Source organism: Ochotona curzoniae, unplaced genomic scaffold, assembly GCF_017591425.1.
Source record: "Ochotona curzoniae isolate NIBS_2020 unplaced genomic scaffold, NIBS_Ocur_1.0 contig_48, whole genome shotgun sequence".
Classification (NCBI taxonomy): Eukaryota; Metazoa; Chordata; class Mammalia; order Lagomorpha; family Ochotonidae; genus Ochotona; species Ochotona curzoniae.
In genome coordinates this window covers 2,191,374-2,209,719 of record NW_024466391.1, presented here as the reverse complement: position 1 = coordinate 2,209,719, position 18,346 = coordinate 2,191,374, and the positions used below count along the sequence as shown (strand labels likewise).

At 63.3% G+C, this 18,346-nt stretch overlaps 2 protein-coding genes across 8 annotated transcripts; one reads left to right on the top strand and one right to left on the bottom strand.

The window, feature by feature from the left end:
* The first annotated feature begins 252 nt into the window (after positions 1 to 252).
* PSMA7 (proteasome 20S subunit alpha 7) lies at positions 253 to 5,554 on the top strand. Of its 4 annotated transcripts, none has more exons than XM_040988248.1 (7): positions 253 to 460; positions 3,162 to 3,288; positions 3,484 to 3,608; positions 4,237 to 4,359; positions 4,595 to 4,714; positions 4,990 to 5,052; positions 5,356 to 5,554. In XM_040988248.1, the coding sequence occupies exons 1-7, from the start codon at positions 365 to 367 to the stop codon at positions 5,446 to 5,448; spliced, it is 747 nt and encodes a 248-aa protein (XP_040844182.1). In that variant the 5' UTR covers positions 253 to 364; the 3' UTR covers positions 5,449 to 5,554. The 4 variants fall into 4 exon arrangements, with proteins under 4 accessions (XP_040844182.1, XP_040844183.1, XP_040844181.1 ...); XM_040988249.1 differs by having other exon boundaries at positions 318 to 460; positions 3,162 to 3,174; XM_040988247.1 differs by having other exon boundaries at positions 318 to 460; positions 3,162 to 3,295; positions 3,467 to 3,608.
* A 1,895-nt stretch (positions 5,555 to 7,449) lies between these two features.
* LSM14B (LSM family member 14B) lies at positions 7,450 to 15,107 on the bottom strand. Of its 4 annotated transcripts, none has more exons than XM_040988243.1 (10): positions 14,907 to 15,107; positions 14,267 to 14,430; positions 13,231 to 13,366; positions 12,484 to 12,600; positions 10,586 to 10,753; positions 10,372 to 10,449; positions 10,076 to 10,255; positions 9,682 to 9,832; positions 8,943 to 9,128; positions 7,450 to 8,439 (listed from the first exon to the last, which is right to left on the bottom strand). In XM_040988243.1, the coding sequence occupies exons 1-9, from the start codon at positions 15,031 to 15,033 to the stop codon at positions 8,957 to 8,959; spliced, it is 1,293 nt and encodes a 430-aa protein (XP_040844177.1). In that variant the 5' UTR covers positions 15,034 to 15,107; the 3' UTR covers positions 7,450 to 8,439; positions 8,943 to 8,956. The 4 variants fall into 4 exon arrangements, with proteins under 4 accessions (XP_040844177.1, XP_040844178.1, XP_040844179.1 ...); XM_040988244.1 differs by having other exon boundaries at positions 10,094 to 10,255; XM_040988245.1 differs by lacking the exon at positions 12,484 to 12,600.
* Between the last annotated feature and the right edge of the window lie 3,239 nt (positions 15,108 to 18,346).

Sequence of the window (18,346 nt, the reverse complement as noted above, 5' to 3'; positions counted from 1 at the left end):
CGGGCGGCCCGGGGAGCTCCTTCTCCGCAGTCGCCAGGGGGGCGCGGAGCGCGGGGGACGCCGCGCAGTGGGCTCGCCCAGCCCGCCGCCCCGCGCCGCCGCCCGGGCCCCGCAGCTCCGCCGCCCGCCGCCCGCCCCGGCCCGAGGCCCCGCGCCGCGCGCCCGCCCCGGCGGCCGCTCCGCGCCCCGCGCCCGCCCCGCCGCCCGCCGCGCCACCCCCGCCGCGCGCCCGCCCGTGGTTCGGCCCGCCGCCGCCGGCGCGCGCCCGCGTCGCCGTGACGTCACGGGCGCGGCGTGCGTGCGCGCTCCGGCCGTGAGTGTGCGCTTTCGGGCGGCGGCGGCGGAGCTGCCCGGGCGGCCCACGATGAGCTACGACCGCGCCATCACCGTCTTCTCGCCCGACGGCCACCTGTTCCAAGTGGAGTACGCGCAGGAGGCCGTCAAGAAGGGCTCGACCGCGGTGAGGCGCGGGGCCTGGGGGCCGGGGTGGCCGGGGTGGCGGCTCCGTGCGCGGGGCTTGGGCCGTGGTGGTGGCCGAGGAGGAGGCTCCGTGCGCGGGGCCTGGGCCGGGGTGGTGGCCGAGGAGGAGGCTCCGTGCGCGGGGCCTGGGCCGTGGTGGTGGCCGAGGAGGAGGCTCCGTGCGCGGGGCCTGGGCCGTGGTGGTGGCCGAGGAGGAGGCTCCGTGCGCGGGGCCTGGGCCGGGGTGGTGGCCGAGGAGGAGGCTCCGTGCGCGGGGCCTGGGCCGGGGTGGTGGCCGAGGAGGAGGCTCCGTGCGCGGGGCCTGGGCCGGGGTGGTGGCCGAGGAGGAGGCTCCGTGCGGGGCCTGGGCCGGGGTGGTGGCCGAGGAGGAGGCTCCACGCGCGGGCTGGAGGCCTGAGTTCGGTTCCTGCTTCCGGGACGGACGCCTGGTCGTGGAGGCCGAGGCACTGTGCGCATGACGCGGGTGGGCGGTCGCAGGCCCACCGGCTCCTGGGCAGCCCGAGTGGGGCCGATGGCGCAGTGCGCTCGAGTGTGCTCCGGCTCGCGCAGCGTGGAGGGTCCACTGGCCGTGCGTCGCCGTGGCTGGAGGGACAGGCTGGGAGCTGCTGGCAGTGCCCTCCAGAAATCCCATTGAGGATTCTCTTCCGTCTCCACGGCAGCTGCTTGTCGGGCATAGGGGTGGGGCTCCTCCGCGGTCACCTCTGCCCTGTGCGTGGCCCACAGAGCCCGATGCACCTGCAGGCAGCAGGAGGGTGAGCCACGGTTCCGGGCTGCTGGGTCCGCCCAGGAGGGGTTCCTTTCCAGCCCCTGGCCAGCCTCAAGTGCGTTGATTGACAGGAGCAGCACCCCTTTGCCTGTAAACCCGAGCTCTCCACATGCCTGGGAAGGTGGTAGTGGGTGGGCTTTCACACAGCCCTGAGGTCAGTAGTCCCCGCCCCCTCTCCAAGAGACTGCCTGCCGTGGTTTTGTGATTTGGCCGCAGGAGTGTGGAGGTGGGAGTGTTTCGGTCTTCTGGTGTGGTACTGTTGGGGTGTGAGGCTCAAGTCCGGTCAGCTTTCAGACCTCGGGATAGGTGGGAATAGGCCAGCTGCACCCCTAGCCACCCCGACTCCCTTCCCCTCCTGCACCAGCTAGGTCACCTCCCTGGGAATGGAAACACTGCAGACCCGTGAGTGCTGCCGTGTCTTGGGGACCCTGCAGATGTGCTGGCCTGCTGGGGGAGGCAGGGCCAGCACCCACAGGGCCCCGGGACTGACCACCAAGCCCTGGGGGGTGGGTGCACAGTCTGTCTGAATTGGAGCTGATTGAAACGTTCATTGGCTTATTTTTTGACTTGGCCAGGGGCTCCTCCAGGTGCCCACCTGTGGGACTTGGGCATCGCAGCGCTGACTTAGCCCCAGGCTGGAGCTGGCATGTCCCCTGGCTTGTTGTATTCTAGAAAGAAGGGAGATCTTCCACCAGCTGGCTAACTCCGGGGAGGCCCACAGCCCTGGGAGCTGGGATTCGGTCCTGGCCGCCTGTGGTGCAGCAGGGTAACCCTCTGCTACCTTCCCAGGTGCGTCAGCTGGCACATGGGTCCACTGGCTGATGCTGCATGTCCCAGAGCCAGGATTCCTCTTGGGCACTGGCTCACGTCCCGGCAGCTCCACTTCCCATCGCGCTCCCTGCTTGTGACCTGGGAAAGCAGTGGAGGACGGCCCAAAGCCTTGGGACCCTGCACCTGCATGGGAGAAGTTCCTGGCTCCTGGCTTCAGATCGGCTCAGCTCCAGTTGTTGTGGGCACTTGGGGAGTGAATCTGTGGACAGAAGATCTTTCTCTGTCTCTCCTCTCTGTATACTGACCCTTCCAATAAAATAATTAGCTACATAAACCTTTAAAAAAGAAAGAAAGATGCTGAATGAAGCCAGGTAGCTGTGGGGCTAGTGCCATGGCATAGCAGGCTGAACCTCCGCCTATAGTGCCAGCATCCTATGTGGGCCCCGGTTCAAGTCCCAGCTGTCCCATTTCTGATCCAGCTCCCTGCTTGTGGCCTAGGGAGGCCTGGGGACCCTGCACCCGTGTGGGAGTCCTGGAAGGTGCTCCTGGCTCCCTGCTTTAGATGGGTGCAGCTCTGGCCATTGTGGCCACTGGGGGAGTGAACGAGCAAGAGAAAAATCTTTCTCTTTCCTCTGTAATTGCCTTTCCAACAAAAATAAATATTTAAAAAAAAAATAAAGCAGCCAAGTGTCTGTGTCTCAAAGCAGCACTTGTATGGGGACACCAGTGTCACAGGCCAACCCTCCTGTGGCAGGCGTGGGAGCCTTTTTTGTGCCAAGAGCCATTTGGCTATTTGGAGCATCGTTTGTGGGCTGGAATGACCAGCTTAGAAGTTAGCAGAGTCAGACCAAGGGCAGGATGGTCCCCACCCCCCAGACGAATCAGCTGGTGGGTGGATCACTCAGTGGTTAGGAGCGGGTTTGGGGGTGGAGAGGCGGTGACTGCGTGTTGGCCTCATCGGCTGCGGGATTTGTGGCAGTGACTGTGCAGTCCTCCCTCTGTGTGTGTGGGCAGAGTGGATCGCACCCCTGGTCGTCTTGTGGACTGTGACAGAGCAGGGGGGCGGAGAGCTCAGCCTGGAGTGCCAGCCCCAGCTCGCGCACTGCCTGGCTGTTTGGTGACATGGCCCGGGGGTTTGTTGCAGGTTGGCGTGCGAGGCAGGGACATTGTGGTCCTCGGCGTGGAGAAGAAGTCGGTGGCCAAACTGCAGGATGAGAGAACCGTGCGGAAGATCTGTGCGCTTGATGACAATGTTTGCATGGCCTTTGCAGGTGCGGTGCCAGGATGGGACATGCAGGGCCAGCTGGGGAAGCGCGGTGGGGTCTACCTCTGCTCTGGGCCCCCAGGGGTCTTGCTGGTGCATTGGCGCAGGGTCTGGCACCCAGTGCTACTGGCCTGTTGTCGGAGCCCTGGAGGCCAGTGAAGCGCTGTGAGGTCCTTGAATGGAAGCCTTCTGCTCATGGCAGGCCTCACTGCTGACGCACGCATCGTCATCAACCGGGCCCGAGTAGAGTGCCAGAGCCACCGGCTGACCGTGGAGGACCCAGTCACTGTGGAGTACATCACTCGCTACATCGCCAGCCTGAAGCAGGTGCGTGTGCGCCAGGCAGGCACGGAGCTGCGGCCACGTCCTGTCTGGGCGTGGACCTGCAGGGTGGGCACTGGTACCTGTGGGTTTCTTCCTGGGTCTGAGAGAGACGTTCAGTGTTCTCCCTACAGGCGGGAGGGGGTAGGAACTGCCCCACTCCGTGGGATCACGTGTGCCTGTGTCCTGTGCCCCACTCCATGGGATCACGTGTGCCTGTGTCTGCCCCACTCCGTGGGATCACGTGTGCCTGTGTCTGCCCCACTCCGTGGGGTCATGTGTGCCTGTGTCTGCCCCACTCCGTGGGATCACGTGTGCCTGTGTCTGCCCCACTCCGTGGGATCACGTGTGCCTGTGTCTGCCCCACTCTGTGGGATCACGTGTGCCTGTGTCTGCCCCACTCTGTGGGATCACGTGTGCCTGTGTCTGCCCCACTCTGTGGGATCACGTGTGCCTGTGTCTGCCCCACTCCATGGGATCACGTGTGCTTATCTCCAGGGTCTGGCGTAAATGGAGAAGGAGAGGGAGGGAGCTGGCCACTAGTGTGCCTCTTGGCCTTGCAGCCGAGTCCTCCCGCCCCGGAGCCCCCACGCTGCACGGCCATGGCCCTGACTGTGCTGTGTCTTGTTGCCAGCGCTACACCCAGAGCAATGGCCGCAGGCCATTTGGCATCTCTGCCCTTATCGTGGGATTTGACTTCGATGGCACCCCCAGACTCTATCAGACGGACCCCTCGGGCACATACCACGCCTGGAAGGTGAGCGGGGCAGGGCCAGGGCTTCCGCGCGTGGGAGTGGAGCCCCCTGCCCATGTGCCCAGGATTCCTTCAGCATGGCTCTGGAGATGAAGGACAGGATGAGGTGGGGACTAAGGTAGGATCCTGTCCTAGCCTGGGACTCCACTGAGGGGAGCCATGCCCAGGCCAGCACCCAGCAGGGGCAGCTCGCCGGACCCCAGGGCACCACCTCAGGGCACGCCTACACGTGTTGCAGGCCAATGCGATTGGCCGGGGTGCCAAGTCCGTGCGTGAGTTCCTGGAGAAGAATTACACTGATGAGGCCATTGACACAGACGACCTGACCATCAAGCTGGTGATCAGGGCCCTCCTGGAGGTAAGTGGCAGCAGAGCGCTGCGGCACGGAGACCTGCCAGGTGTGCCTGGCCGGGAGCTGTCGCTCAGGACTGGGATCCCTGGCAGTTATGCTGGGTGGCGGTGAACCTCTAAGGTCCCCAGCTTGACCAGATCCGACCCCGCGCAGGTGCCGTGAGGGAGCTCCCAAGTGGGGAGGCCCCACAGAGGCCTGGGTGCCCGTGCTGGGCATCGTGGGGTGGTTTGGTTTGTGGCAGGGGGTGGCAGAGGCATCTAACACTCCTGTCATCTCTTTAGGTGGTCCAGTCCGGTGGCAAGAACATCGAGCTTGCTGTCATGCGAAGGGATCAGCCACTCAAGGTAATGGCTACGTGAGCTCACCTGGGAGGATCCTGTGGTCAGGGCTGGCCTCAGCTGTCCAAACAAGACGGCAGTGTGCTGTGTGGCCCAGCCAAGCCCCCGCCCTGGTCCGTGACCACCCTGTGCTGGGCCAGGCCCCCACCCCAACCCACTGGCACCCTGTGCGGGCCACGCCCTGCCCGTCCTTGGGCACTCTGCTGCCACTCTGTAGTGGCCACTAGTGGAGGTCCCAGCAGTTGACTCCGTCCCCCAGGAGGGACCAGGTGCTCCCCTCCTGCCAACAAGCCCCTCTTCCTCCGGTAGATTTTAAATCCTGAAGAAATCGAAAAATATGTTGCTGAAATTGAAAAAGAGAAAGAAGAAAATGAAAAGAAGAAGCAGAAGAAAGCGTCGTGATGAAGCACCCTCCCTGTGGTGACCTGTTCCAATCATGAGTGAGGCTCGCGCGGCGTGCTGGCGGTGCCCACAATAAACCTGCATATTTTTTACACTTTTTTTTTTATTAATGGAATGTGTATTTTTAATCATGTTATTAGAGCTCTCATTTGCTGGCTGGCTCACTGGATTACAGCAGCTGGGGCTGGGCCAGGAGCTGTGCAGCCAAGTGTCCTGGGTATGTGGCAAGGGACCCAGGTGCCTGGCCACCCACTGCTGCCACCAGGGGTGCACAGGAAGGCCTGTGTGTCCATCTGTCTTAGCGACCCAGGCTGGGCTGGGGCATTCTGCAGCCTCTTGGGACCCCCATGCAGAACTGACAGCCTGTCAGCTAGGGCCCACGAGCAGTGCTTGAGGGCATGGCACAAAAGTGGTTTCATGCTGAAAACTTCTGCAGGCCCAGCATGGTAGCCTAGTGGCTAAATCTTTGCTTTGCATGCACCGGGGTCCCATGTGAGCCCTTGTCTTTGTCCTGGCTGCTCTGTTTCCCACCCGGCTCGCTGTTTGTGGCCTGGGAACGCAGTAAAGGGTGGCCCAGAGCTTTGGGACCCTGTACCTACAAGGGAAACCCAGAAGTTCTGGCTCCTGATCAACTTGGCTCGGCTGTTGCCGTTGCGTGGGCAGTGAACTAGCAGACGGAAGATCTCTGGAACTTTACCTTTCCAATCAAATACTTTTTTTTTTTTTTTTAAGATTTATTATCATCACAAAGTCAAGATAATACAGAAAGAAAGATCGTCTGATGATTCACTCCCCAAGTGGCTGCAACGGCCCATGCTGAGCCGATTTGAAGCCAATCCGAAGCCAGGAACTTCTTCCGGGTCTTCCACACGGGTGCAGGGTCCCAAGGCTTTGGGCCGTCCTCCACTGCTTTCCCAGGCCACAAGCAGGGAGCTGGACGGGAAGTGGGGCTACCAGGATTAGAACTGGTGCCCATATGGGATCATGGCATGTTCAAGGCAATGACTTTAGCTGCTAGGCCACCGCGCCAGGCCCTCCAGTAATAAAAATCTTAAAATAACTGCAGGTGTATGTTCCTGGCCACAGCAGCTCAAGCCCAGGGTTCCTAGTGCCTGCACTGCACTTCCACCCCCTCATTAACTGCCAGGGAATGGAGGGGCGGGCAAGTTTCCTAGTGTGGCCCTCCACTGAATCCTTGTGTGAGTGAGCACACCCCTTACCAAACAGCTCAACCCACGTGGGAGGCCCAGATGGAGCACCTGGCTTGGTTTGTCCAGGCCAGCCGCTGTGCCATTTTGGAAGTGGAGCAGTAGCTAAAAGACTGCCCTTTAAGTAAATAAATCCTTTTTCATATTAAAATTTGCATTTCGGAAGAGGAGAGATCTTCCAGTTACTAGCTGCAAGTGCAGGGCCCAAGCTCTGGGTCAGCTGCCTTTCTAGGCCGGAGGACGGGCCAGGAGTTGAACATGGGACACAAACCAGAAACCACATGGATGCCAGCACTGAAGGGCACTGACGGCTGTCAGGTGGGCGGCCAAGCTATGCAGCCTGTTCCTAGGCCAGTGGATACATGAAGGTGGACTTGGTCAGTCAGCTGACCTTGGGAAGATTTTTTTTTTAACCTGGAGCAGTGATACCAGTAAGTTCTCACAACTGTCAACCCTCAACACCCCGAGAACACTTCCCGCATGGCGATTTGAGTGTCCGCCATCCCCACCCCTGGTGCTGATGGAATCCGACAGCGAGGAACTGGTCCCACCCTTTCCTGGCTGGGACGCAGGAGAAAGTTAAGTAAGACATTGGCCCACCTTTCTCCATACAGCCCCCCCCCCCGACTGGGTAAGCTTCTGGGCTGGAGAAGTGGCCCAGGAGACTCGGGGCTGCTCTCCCAAGCACTGCACCAAGCTGGGTTCCATGCCCCCCAAATCCCACTGACCTGGGCACATTCCACCCCTGCCCAACACCTGCCTGGGAGGGCCCAGCAGGAGGCAGCAGCCAAGACCAACTGGAAGGTTTGCTTGTTTATTCAGAATCACAATTGACATCCTCCCACAGCAGCGGGTCCCTAAGCCCTACCAGCCACGGGCCCTGATGTCCTACAAAAATAAGCCCGGCTTGGACAGCGACCAGGCCAGTACAGAACTGCTCCCTTGGGGCTCCCTTGCAGCCCAAGGCCCGGCCACAGCCACATGCTCACACTACGGGCTGGGCCATTACTCATGCAGCAAGTTTATACTCCCGCCCTCCCTCCACCCGCCTTTTAAAACAAAAACACAACTATTTACAGTCAAGAAGAAAGGAAATACGCTCTGGTCAACTGACCATACAAAAAAAAAAAAAAGGACTGGCTTCTTTCCAAGTGGATAAGAGGACCGGAGTCCAGCAGAAAGCAGCACGGGCTGAGGGGCCACCAGGGCCAGGCTGCAGCGCCGCACGGGACTGCCAAGGCTCAGGCCTCCACCTCGACCCCGTGTCACACCAATGTTCGGGCTCGCCACGATGGAGCCCTGCCAGCCCGCAGCCTGGTCATCACCAGGACACAGGGAGGCCGGTTCCCTTCTCCAACATGATCTGTGGGACGCTGCCCTTCCCCACCTACAGCCACCCTCCCACAGGCCCACCCTGGGCTGGTCCTGCTTGGCTCCTGAGACAGCAGGGGGCATAGATGCCCGCGCCTGGCCGGCTCATGTGCCACATGAGATCTGGTTCCACTTTTAAAGTCAGAGTTACCATAAAAAAAGTTACAAAGTGAGGAGCATAATATCAAAACCTTAGAAGGAGAAGAATGCCAACTCAAAAGGAAATGCTGGCGGACGCCGCCCAGAGGTCACCAGGACATGTCCAGAACAGCAGCTCTGACTCAGACGTGTCCAAGGCTACTTCAACGCAAGCCTGAGCAGCGAGGGCCTGCCAGCTCAGTCAACAAGGCAACCCACTTCTCCCCCAAGTGCAGCAGCTGCTGTGGCATCCACCGTCCCACACATCAGGAACCTGTGGGAGAGACAGAGCCTGTGAGCAGCTGGCTGTGGGGGCCAGGGCCCCCAGCCCTCCTTTGCCAGGGGCTGTCCACAGTCCCATGGACCCCCTCATTGGGAAGCAGATGGCAACAGCATGGCAGCTGGTCATAGGGGGCCCTGCTCTTCCTGCCTAAGGGTGGTTAAGGGTGGGTCAGCACTAGGCACCCCACACGGGATGCTGTTCACTCCAGTGGCCACACTCACACAGGCCCATCACGGCCCTCACTCGTCTTGGCATCACTTGGCAATGCCAGGGCCCGGGTCCCCCCCAATGGCTCAGGTTTAGTTGGCCTGGGTTGGGGTTCAGGTCCTGCTGCTACTGGGAGACTGTCCCGCCCCACGATTCCAAGAGTCACGGCCCTGGGTTGTTCATGATACCTACAGGCCACAGAGCTGCCCGCTCCCCAGCCCCTAAGCTCCACCCAGGAGTGCCCGTCCCCGCACTCTCACCTGGGGACCCCTGAAGTGCCCACTCACCCCAGGCTGCACCTTCACACCCGGCCAGTGCCAGCCCTGTGTGAAGTTGGGTTGCGACGGGGGGTCCCGTTGCCCCTGCCTCCTCGGAACCCACCGCGGGAGCTGCGGCCTCGAAGAAACCTCCCCGACACCCCGAAGGTCTCCGTGTTGAGCTTCCGCTCCTCAGCCCACGTCGTCCGCCTGGAACTGAAGGGCAGCAGTGGTGGGCAGAGGCCGCGGGGGCTCAGCAGGCTTTGGCGGGGCCCGATCCTCACAGCAGCCACCATCACTGCCGTGACCCACGATGCCCCCGGATCCCGCCCCCCCTACTCAAAGCCTGCCACACATGGGCCACCTGGACCCCCGGCCTGTGTCTGCCCACAGCCCATCAGTTTAACCCAGGTAAAACAAGGGTGGGGAGGGGGCGTGTCCCCCAGCACCTGATCACAGAATGCACGCGTCTCAGTCCCTGCCCGGTGCCCTTGTGGCAGACGCACTTCCTATGACAGGAGTTGAGCGGTGCTGCAGGCCGACACCCCACACAGCCCGGGAAGGAACGTTTGTCAGTGTTCCAGCTCACAGGCCCAGCACAGGCTTGAGCATGGGGATGGCTGGCGACCAAAAAGCAACTCAGCCACCTCCTGCCTGCTGTGGGCACAGCGGAGACGCGATCCCTGGCACACAGGGAGCATCAAGCCTGAACCCAGCCTGGTCCTGCAGCCCCGCACGCACGCAGTGCCCCGGTCCCGCCTGCCCTCACCTGCTCTTGAGCTCAGAGGAGATATTGTCGAAGAAGGACTTGGATTTGTCATAGTAGCAGTTGGGGCCCAGGAGGTCTTCCTCAGCAGGAGGCTCCTCTCTCTGGGTCACCACAGCCGGGTCCTTGTCATCCCCCTTCTCCGCGTTGTCGTCTACCAAGGTGAGTGGAGCCATGAGCTGTGCTCCGCAGGCATGGCTGGCCTCCAGGGCCGCTCCTGGCAGCAGCCTGGATGCCCCATCCCTCCGCAGGCATGGCTGGCCTCCAGGGCCGCTCCTGGCAGCAGCCTGGATGCCCCATCCCTCCGCCCGTGGCCCGACACTCCAGTCCCTTCCAGTCCTCAAGCCCTTAGCCCACGCGGCTGGCAGCCGGCTCCCCAGGGAGGTCTGGGGCGCACCTCTCCCTGAAGCCAGACCTTTGAAACTCAGCCTCTTCTTGAACTCTTTGTCAAGCTCCTCCCTGTTGAACTGGGCATTGGCACTCTCGAAATCAAAGTCGCCCTCAAACTTGATGGTATTCTCCTTGGCCGTGGCCGGGCGGCTTTGCCCTCGGGAGCGATTCCTTGCCCTCCGGTTCCCTGTGGGACCAAGGAGGAAGTTGGCAGCCCAAGTTCGGAATGCAACAGGGGCTGCCCAGGAGGCATCGCAGGCTCTGGACTCCCAGTGGTGGCTGGCACCGAGGGCCTGGGGTTACCTGAGCGCCTCCGCTGAGGCCGTCTGTTCTCGTCATTCACCTGCCCCTGGGCTTGTACCACTGCTGGCTGGATGACCTCTAGACACCAAAGGGAAAAACAAAGTTAGGGCCTCACGGCCATGGGCAGCAGATAGTAGGCGGGGGCCTGGCGAGGAGTCCTAACTCAAAAGCAGGGACCCCAGGAGCTCCTGCTCAGGGGATGGGGCTTGGGTACCGTTCACAGTCTTGCTGCTTGGCTGGACCTGGCGACTGCCCAGCTGAGTCCCCGAGGGGCCCTTGCCAGGTGCCAGCTTCTTCGCGCTCAGGTTATCTGCAGAACCCGTCTGGACAGCCTGTTCCACCATCGGGCTCTTGCCGGCTGGGACAGAGGGAATACCAGCTCCTGCGGGGAGGGAGGGAGGAGGGCTCAGTGGCAGCGGGCAGGAGGCCTGGCATCTGCCTGCCGACCAGGTGGGCAGCACCAGGGCGCTCTGCGGTTGGCAAAGCTGCTGCAGCTGAGCTTGTCTCCTGGAAGCCCCAGCCCTGCACTCCAAGCTAGAGAATGGCAGGGGGCACACCCCTGGCCCCAGCAGGTACCTCCAATATTTCCAGAACAAATCCTTTTTACAACTATGCAAGCTCTCAGCCAAGAGGGGCCCATCCTGAGGGAAAACCTTAAGAAAGCAATTCATTCTGGTCTGGCTAGAGTGTGTTTGTCACACTTTGAGGCCAAAAGCCACAGTGCTGGCTTCCATTCAGGGCCGAAGACGACGCAGAAGGAGCGATTTCAGAGACAGCCCTGACTCCTCACACAAGCAGATGTGGCTAAGTCCTACCGAGCTCCCAGGTGCCTCTGTGGCCCCGCCAGCCACCTCCCTCTCGCCTCCCTGGCTCAGCCTGCCGGAACGGGCACCAGGCAGCTTGGCCGAGCAGAGGTGGCATGGGCGCACCAACCTCGGTCAACTCCGAGGAGCACTCGACACAGCTGAGCACGGGCCTCAACTCGCGCAGAGCAGGTTGCGGTGAGGACGACTTGCGGGCAAGCTGCCCCCACAGATGTGCACCACTCTGCACCAAGCCCTGAGCAGCACCTCACCAGGCGCCCAGGCCCTGTTTGCTTCTCATTCAACAGCCCAGGCATGGCGACAGCCAGTGCTGCTGGGCTTTGTCCCCTCTGTGCCGGAGTGCTGGGTCCCGGTCTGCTCCAGGCCCACTCCCAGCTTCCTGCTGCCAGGCACAGCTCTGGAGCACCTAGCTCCTGCCACTCACAGGGGCGGCCCAGCTGGAGGACCCAGGGTTAGCCTCCAGAGAGAGCCAGCGGGTGGCTAAAAGAGGCGCACCTTGGTCCAGCAGCCTTGCTGTAAAGTTTGGTGCTGAAGGGTGTGGGAGGCACGGTGCTACACTAAGCAGGCTCATTGTCACGTTCAGGGTCCTGACCACAGGGACGCCCCGGCCCATCCGGTGCCTGGGTGCAGTCTCAGGCCATCTGCTACCCACACAGCAAGCACTCAAGTCCCTGTGACCCACGTGGGAGACGCAGAGGGTGTCCTGCCTGCTGCAGGCATTTGGGAAGGAAACTCACAAATGGAGCTCTCACGTGCGTGTGCTCTGTCAACATTCACACACCCCACACAGACCAGCTACAATGAGCCCTCCGGGAAGTCTTCCCACCGGTCTAACTCAAACACCCACTGGATCCCGCGAGCAGCATGCACAAGCTATGCCAGAAAGCAAGCGCGCATTGGAGCCACAGCCCAGGCCGCGCTAGGGCTGGATGGCACAGCAGACAAAGTACAGGGCGCTGAGCCACACGCACCACAGGCTCGGGGACAGAGACCGGCAGGAGCATAGCTACAGCCTGCAGGTGTCACTCGGACAGCAGACACAGCGGTATGCCCTGGCAGCAGTACACAAGCAACCGATCGACACCAGGCACCCGCCAGGCCCTCAGCCCGAGCCCTGCCCTGAGTCCCACTGAGTGGCCCAGAGTGCACGGGCAGCGGCGGCTCAGATCACAACAGCCCCTGCAGCCCCCGAGCACATGGGAGCAGCGCCCCAGCAGCCGTCTCCTGGCTCACGGTTTACCCCTCGCGCTCAGCATGCCAGACAGCAGGCAGCTCTCCACACTGTTACCCTTGGAAGTGAGCTGAGGTGGCTCTGAGGACATGTCAAGCTCTGAGACAGGCTGTGGAGATGGAGAAGAGCTAGGGCTGGAAGCAGCGGCTGAGGCTGGAGGGCTTACCAGCTTCTCTGAGGGGAGAGAGAGAAGAGAAGAGCAGAGACAAAGCGCACACATGAGTCGTGATGTCGCCAGCGTGCAGGCGCCAGGGCAGCCCGCTCACACCAACCGAGCCGGAGACGGCGAGGCAAAGGACGGACCAGTGCCACGCCTCAGGGCCTAATTGCAGCCTCGGGCAGGAAGCTGGGCAGGCCTGGCCGGAGCACCTGGCACCTGCGGGTTCTGAACACAACACTCCGTCCAGCTTAGGACAAAGCCCGAGCTGCAGCTCCCCTCCCGGCGTGAGTGGTCCCCCAGCAGGGCTGAGACGCACCGAGGGAAGGGCCAAGGCCGTGACCGGGGCGCCGCCTGCAACCCGCCTCCACACACAGCCGCGTGCAGCCAGCTGGGCCTCATCCGCCACGCGCACGTGTGTGCAGTGAAGGTAACCGGGGTCCCACCACAGCCCAGGCTCACAGCCCAGGGCGTGCACTCCACATGCGAGCCTGCTGCCCCCTAGCCACGCCACACGGCTACCGAGTAAGGGCCCTGAGCTGCAGGGCCAGGGCCTCAGTGGGGGAAGCCCACAGTCCACCAGCTAACGTGACCCGAGGACACGACCCACCCAGTCTCCGGTGGTCACAAGAGGGGCGGCTACTCACCGAGACCTAAGGAGGCAGCGTACTGCTGGCTGAGCAGGGAGCTGGCGGCCAGCTGGCCGTAGGGCGGCATCCCGCGGAAGGGGCTGTAAGGCACGTGCGACTGGAAGGGCGAGGCGGAGGCAGAGCCCAGAGAGGACTGAATGGGGGAAGACACGGTGACACGATGACAGCAGGCCGGGACCCTCACCTGCCCTGGCCTCTGCCCACCTGGGTGCTCAGGATGCTGGGGTGCTCCTCACACGGAGCTTCCTGCAGGCCCCCAGACGTCTCTCCAACACCCTTCCCAACTGCCCCAACTCAGCTCACGCCCTCCACGGCAGTGGGCGTCTGGCCACGCCACAACCAAGTGCCTGGGTTCCGGTCCTGCTCCCAGTCCCAGCTTCCCATTAAAACTGATGGGGTGACTGGGGGAGCCAGGATAGCCGGGGCAGTTCCTGCCACACATGGAGGCCTGGCCAACCTGGGCACGTGACAGACCTGCTGGTCAGGCTGAGCCCAGCCTCCGTCACAGGGCAGAGGCACAGCCAGGGGCTACAGCCATGGAACTGCTGGACCCCTTCCTCAAGGCCCAACCCCTCTCTGGTCCCCACATGTTGGGGATACAGCTGTGTGTCTGCAGACCAACCTCTAACGGTTTCTATTCTCATCTACCTGAGAGGTACAGCGGGACCTTCTACCCACAAACCCCACCCCGCCTGGGTCCCTGAGCCCGCTGGCCCAGGGCTAGGAGAAGCGCAGGCAGCACTGGGATCCAGCACGTGTGTCCCAGGAGCCCGCAGCCCACGGCCGAGCTGGCTCAGGTGCGCTCCCCATCAGAGCTCATCAGAGTCCGACCAGGCTTCTGACCGCCCAGGGCCCAAAGCAGGCCAGGAATGCCAACACCTGCAGCTCCCTGCAAACCACCACAGGGCACGGGCGGCAGACAGCCGGCGCTGGCCAACCGAGTGTCTCAGCAGGGCAAGCACTGCCCGAGGCACCTCGGGCCCCAGCAGCCCCGGCACCCCACAGCCCGCTCCTCTCCCTTCGGGGCACGCACTTGCACGATGGCAGGATCCTGAGGGAGTGTGTGCTGGGCCTTCGGAGGTTCACACACGGTGATGTCCTTGATGTCGCTTCCCCGGAAGATGATGTATTCATAAACCTCCTCTCTCGGGGGCGCAGGCCGGTCCGTGGGCCGATCTTCAGTCCCAAAGGACCTCACTTAGGCCAGAGAAACCGGGGGTCACCGACGCTGTCCGCAGCTGGCACCCCAGGGGTCAGTGCCCCTCACCCTCCACCCGCAGGGGCCTCTGCTCGCGGTGGCACGGCGGAGGGGGCCGGTCCCAACAGCAGATTCTGTCCCCCCCGAAAGACGACCCTCCGCACAACTCCACAGACCCGCCGGGGAGACCGACCCCCCGCCGGCGGGGCGGGCCCGGCTCTCGGCCCGCGCGCACCCCGGCTCCGCGGGAGGACAAAGGAGCCCGGGGCCGCTGGCGGCGCCCACCGACACCTCCCCGGGGCGTCCCGGAGCCGGCCGCGGGCGTCGCGCCCCGCGCCCCACCCCGCCGGCCAGCACCTGCCGAGGGCCGCGCGCGGCCACGCGGGGCCGGGGCCTGCCCCTGCACGGAGCCCGGGCCGGGCTCGGCGCGCAGCCATGGTGCCCGGGCGGGGCGGTTGGGCGCGCGCGCCGCTACCTTTGGCGAGCGCCACGGTCGAGTTGTCGGTGTCGATGGTGTAGAGGATGCCCTCGTAGCGGATCTGCGCCTTGGAGATGAGGCTGATCTTGCTGCCCAGGTACGGGGTGCCCGAGGAGCCGCTCATGGCGGCCGCCCGCTCCGCTGCCGCGCGGCCTCCGGGCCGCCCGAGGGGCCTGCGGGGCGCCGAGCGAGCGAGGCCGGCCGCGCCGCCGGGCTGCGAGGGGGACGCGGGGGAGGAGCGGCCGCCGCAGCCACATCCGGGGCCCCGCGCCGCCCCCGCACGCGCGCCGCCCATTGGCCTGCCGCGCCCGCCGCCCTTTAAACATGGCCGCGCCGCCGGCCGCGCCTGCGCAGCTCGGCCCGCAGGCTCGGGGCGGCAGTCGGCGGCTCCCGACGGGCCCCGCGCGGCGTGGGCGGCGAGGGCGGAGACGCCGGGTCCCCGAGTGTGTGGAGACGCCGGGCCCCCGAGTGTGTGGAGACGCCGGGGCCCCCGAGTGTGTGGAGACGCCGGGTCCCCGAGTGTGTGGAGTGGAGACGCCGCGATCCCTGCGTGAGGAATGGAGACCCCGGGTCCCTGCGTGCGGACACCCCGGGTCCCTGCGTGCGGACACCCCGGGTCCCTGCGTGCGGACACCCCGGGTCCCTGCGTGCGGACACCCCGGGGCTTCGCTCCGGGGCTGGGCGGCATCCCCAGGGGGCGAGCGAGGCTGAGCGAGCGATCACTGCCCACATGTCCACGCGCTGCGCGGGGCGTCCGCTGCGTGTCCTGCGGGGAGGGCGGCTGTCTGCGCGGGGCTGTGGCAGTGGAATAGGAGACAAGTACCATTTGTGACTCCTGCGCCTCACCTCTCTGTGCTCCGTGAACTTGGTCAGAACCTAAACTGAATGTGCTTGTAAAAGATTTACTTGAAAAGCAGGGTTGGGAGGAGAGGCCGTGGTGTTCCACCCGGGGCTTCACTGCCCACATGGCCGGACTGGCTAGAGCTGGGCCATTTCTCTGGGTCTCCCGGGTGGGTGCAGGGTCCGGCCCTGGCTGTGCTCCTGTGCTGTCCCAGGCCATTAGCGGAGAGCAGGGACTCAGGCACCTCTGTGGGAGATCTTACCTGCGTGGGTGCTGAAATGGGTTGCCCGCGGCTGAGAACAGCCCGAGGCCCCCACCTGCTGCTCCCTCAGGCCGAGACATCAGCTGGGCGGAGGCCCCCACGGCATGGAAAGGCTTGGAGGTGGTCTACAGCATCTGCCCACAGCCTCACCCCTTGACACTGCCTAGGGAGCCCTGCCCGGGAAGATGGGCCTACTGGCTGGGGCATCAAAAACCATGGTCCTGAGCAGGTGTCCCCAATCCTGGTGAGCTCAGCAGCTGAGTTCCTCCTGCCATCCCCTTCCTGGGTTATCAGACCCCCAGGTTTTGGAGCCATGTGCTCCTGTGTGCTTCCCTCAACGCAGTTGGATCCTGGGCCCCAGGTGCCCAGCAGGTGCACCAGGCCTGCCTTACGTGGAGGACACTGGGGGTGCCATCTCTGTCCTAGACCGGACAGGGTATCCTGTCCTCCAGGCTGGGACATCCTTCCTGTGGCTCCCTGGAAGATGGGCAGCTCTTCCGGTGGCCACCGACTGCCCTCCCCAGGCTGAGGGGCGCTCTGCTGAGGAATCCTGGCAGGTGGACCGCCCGCCTGCTTTCCTGTTACCTGGCTGCTGATGCTGCGGAGTGTGAGAGAGAGCACGCTGGACCCAAGTGTAGGATGTTAGGGGCCTTTACAGCTCAAGCTTGATGACAGCAGCTCCCTCTACACCAGGAGCCACTGCTCCGCGTGGCACAAGTCAGGGGGTTTAAGCTATCTCTCTCCAATTAGTTTGAAAGGTACAATGTTTTATCATACAATGCAAAACTTCTGATTAACTTCAGTAAGTGGAGGCAGGTAGGCAGGGGCCAGAGACGACCAGGGCTTCCCGCTGAAGGTGGAATCAACATTTCCTTAGTGTTAGCTACCACCTGTCCAGGAACTCTTTTGAAAGTACACAATTAGAAATATGAAGAATATTAACATCTTCACTGACATGCCCAAGCAGTGAACAGAGGGTGGGGGGTGCAGCCACATTCTATCTGCCCACTGTTAAGGTGCCGGCTAGCGCTGGCTGCACCCCAAGCCAAGGTGATGAGGCCTCCAGGCCTCCGAAGGGCTCCGCAGGTGGGAGACCACCTGTGCAGAGGGCCAGGGGCAGCTGGCCCGTCTCCACCACACCTGTGTGAGGACAGGGCTCCCGACATCGGCGGGGTGGTGGGACCGCTGCTCCTGCTGCATTCCACTCCTCGTGGGGGGCCGGCCGGAGAGCTGTGTGTGCCTCTGCTATCCTCCAGGTAAGGAATGGCCGGCACTCCCCGCCCTCCGAAGCCCTGCTGGGTAACCGGCAAGCACAGGCAGCTGACTCAGGTGAGCAGGTGGTCCTGAGGCTGGAAGCCAGTGCGCTGTCTACAGGGTGGGCACATGGGAGCTGGGCCTCGTTCCTGAGCTCTCATGGGACCAGGCGGACAGGGTCTGCCACGCACGAGGCTGAGGGGGCTGGGGACCCACATGGCCAGCACAGAAGGAGGAATAGGTGTCAGAATCCTCATGAAATACCCGCATGGCACTCTGCACACCTGCTCCGCAGAAGCATCCCCTTTCTGTCCCGCACCCTTTCTAGCCATTCTTGCCCCTTTTCCCCACCCCACCCCCAAGGGGAATCACAGAGGAGCCCCAGCTGCTCAGATGAGGGCTGACCCAGGGTCCCCCAGCCAGTGTCTAGCAGTCTGCCACTGCTGACCCGGGTGGGCCACTGCCGGAGGCCAGACGTGGCTGCCCGACGGAGGCTCCTGGGGCTGCAGCTTGGCGTGGAAAGTCGCCACTTGCCACAGGCAGTTACCTCCTGACTCCGACTCCCCCTGAAGGATGCAAGCTGTGTCCTGGGGGCTGCCATGGTAACCAGAGGCCAGGCTGGGTGTGTCCCTGCACCTGATAGGACAAGGATGGTGGAGAGAACAAGGGTCCTCCAGAATGAGGCCATGTGAGCAGGTGGCCCGGCCTCCTAGAAGCCTGGCCTTGCCAGCAGCGCCCCACAGGCCAGCACGGGGTTTCTTTTCTGCATACTGAGGTCATCTAGCTTTGAGCAAAGGTGTCCTGAGTACCAAGGCAGCCAGCTCACGCAGGTGCGGCTTGCTGACAGCGATCCTTCCCTTGGGTTGCCCTAGGCTGTGTCAGGGTCAGGTGGTGGACCCAGGAGGCAGGTCCTGGTCCTGAGGGCTGTGATGGGGGCAGATGGGGCTGTGAGAGAGCAGCAGAGAAGGGCACTCCTCAGGTGTGCCACTTTCCCAGCAGGTGCCCAGGGCTGGGTCGGGGGCAGGGCCTGTGATAGCTTCCCAGTGGCTCAGTGGCAGAGCAGCTCAGTCTTGGATGAAC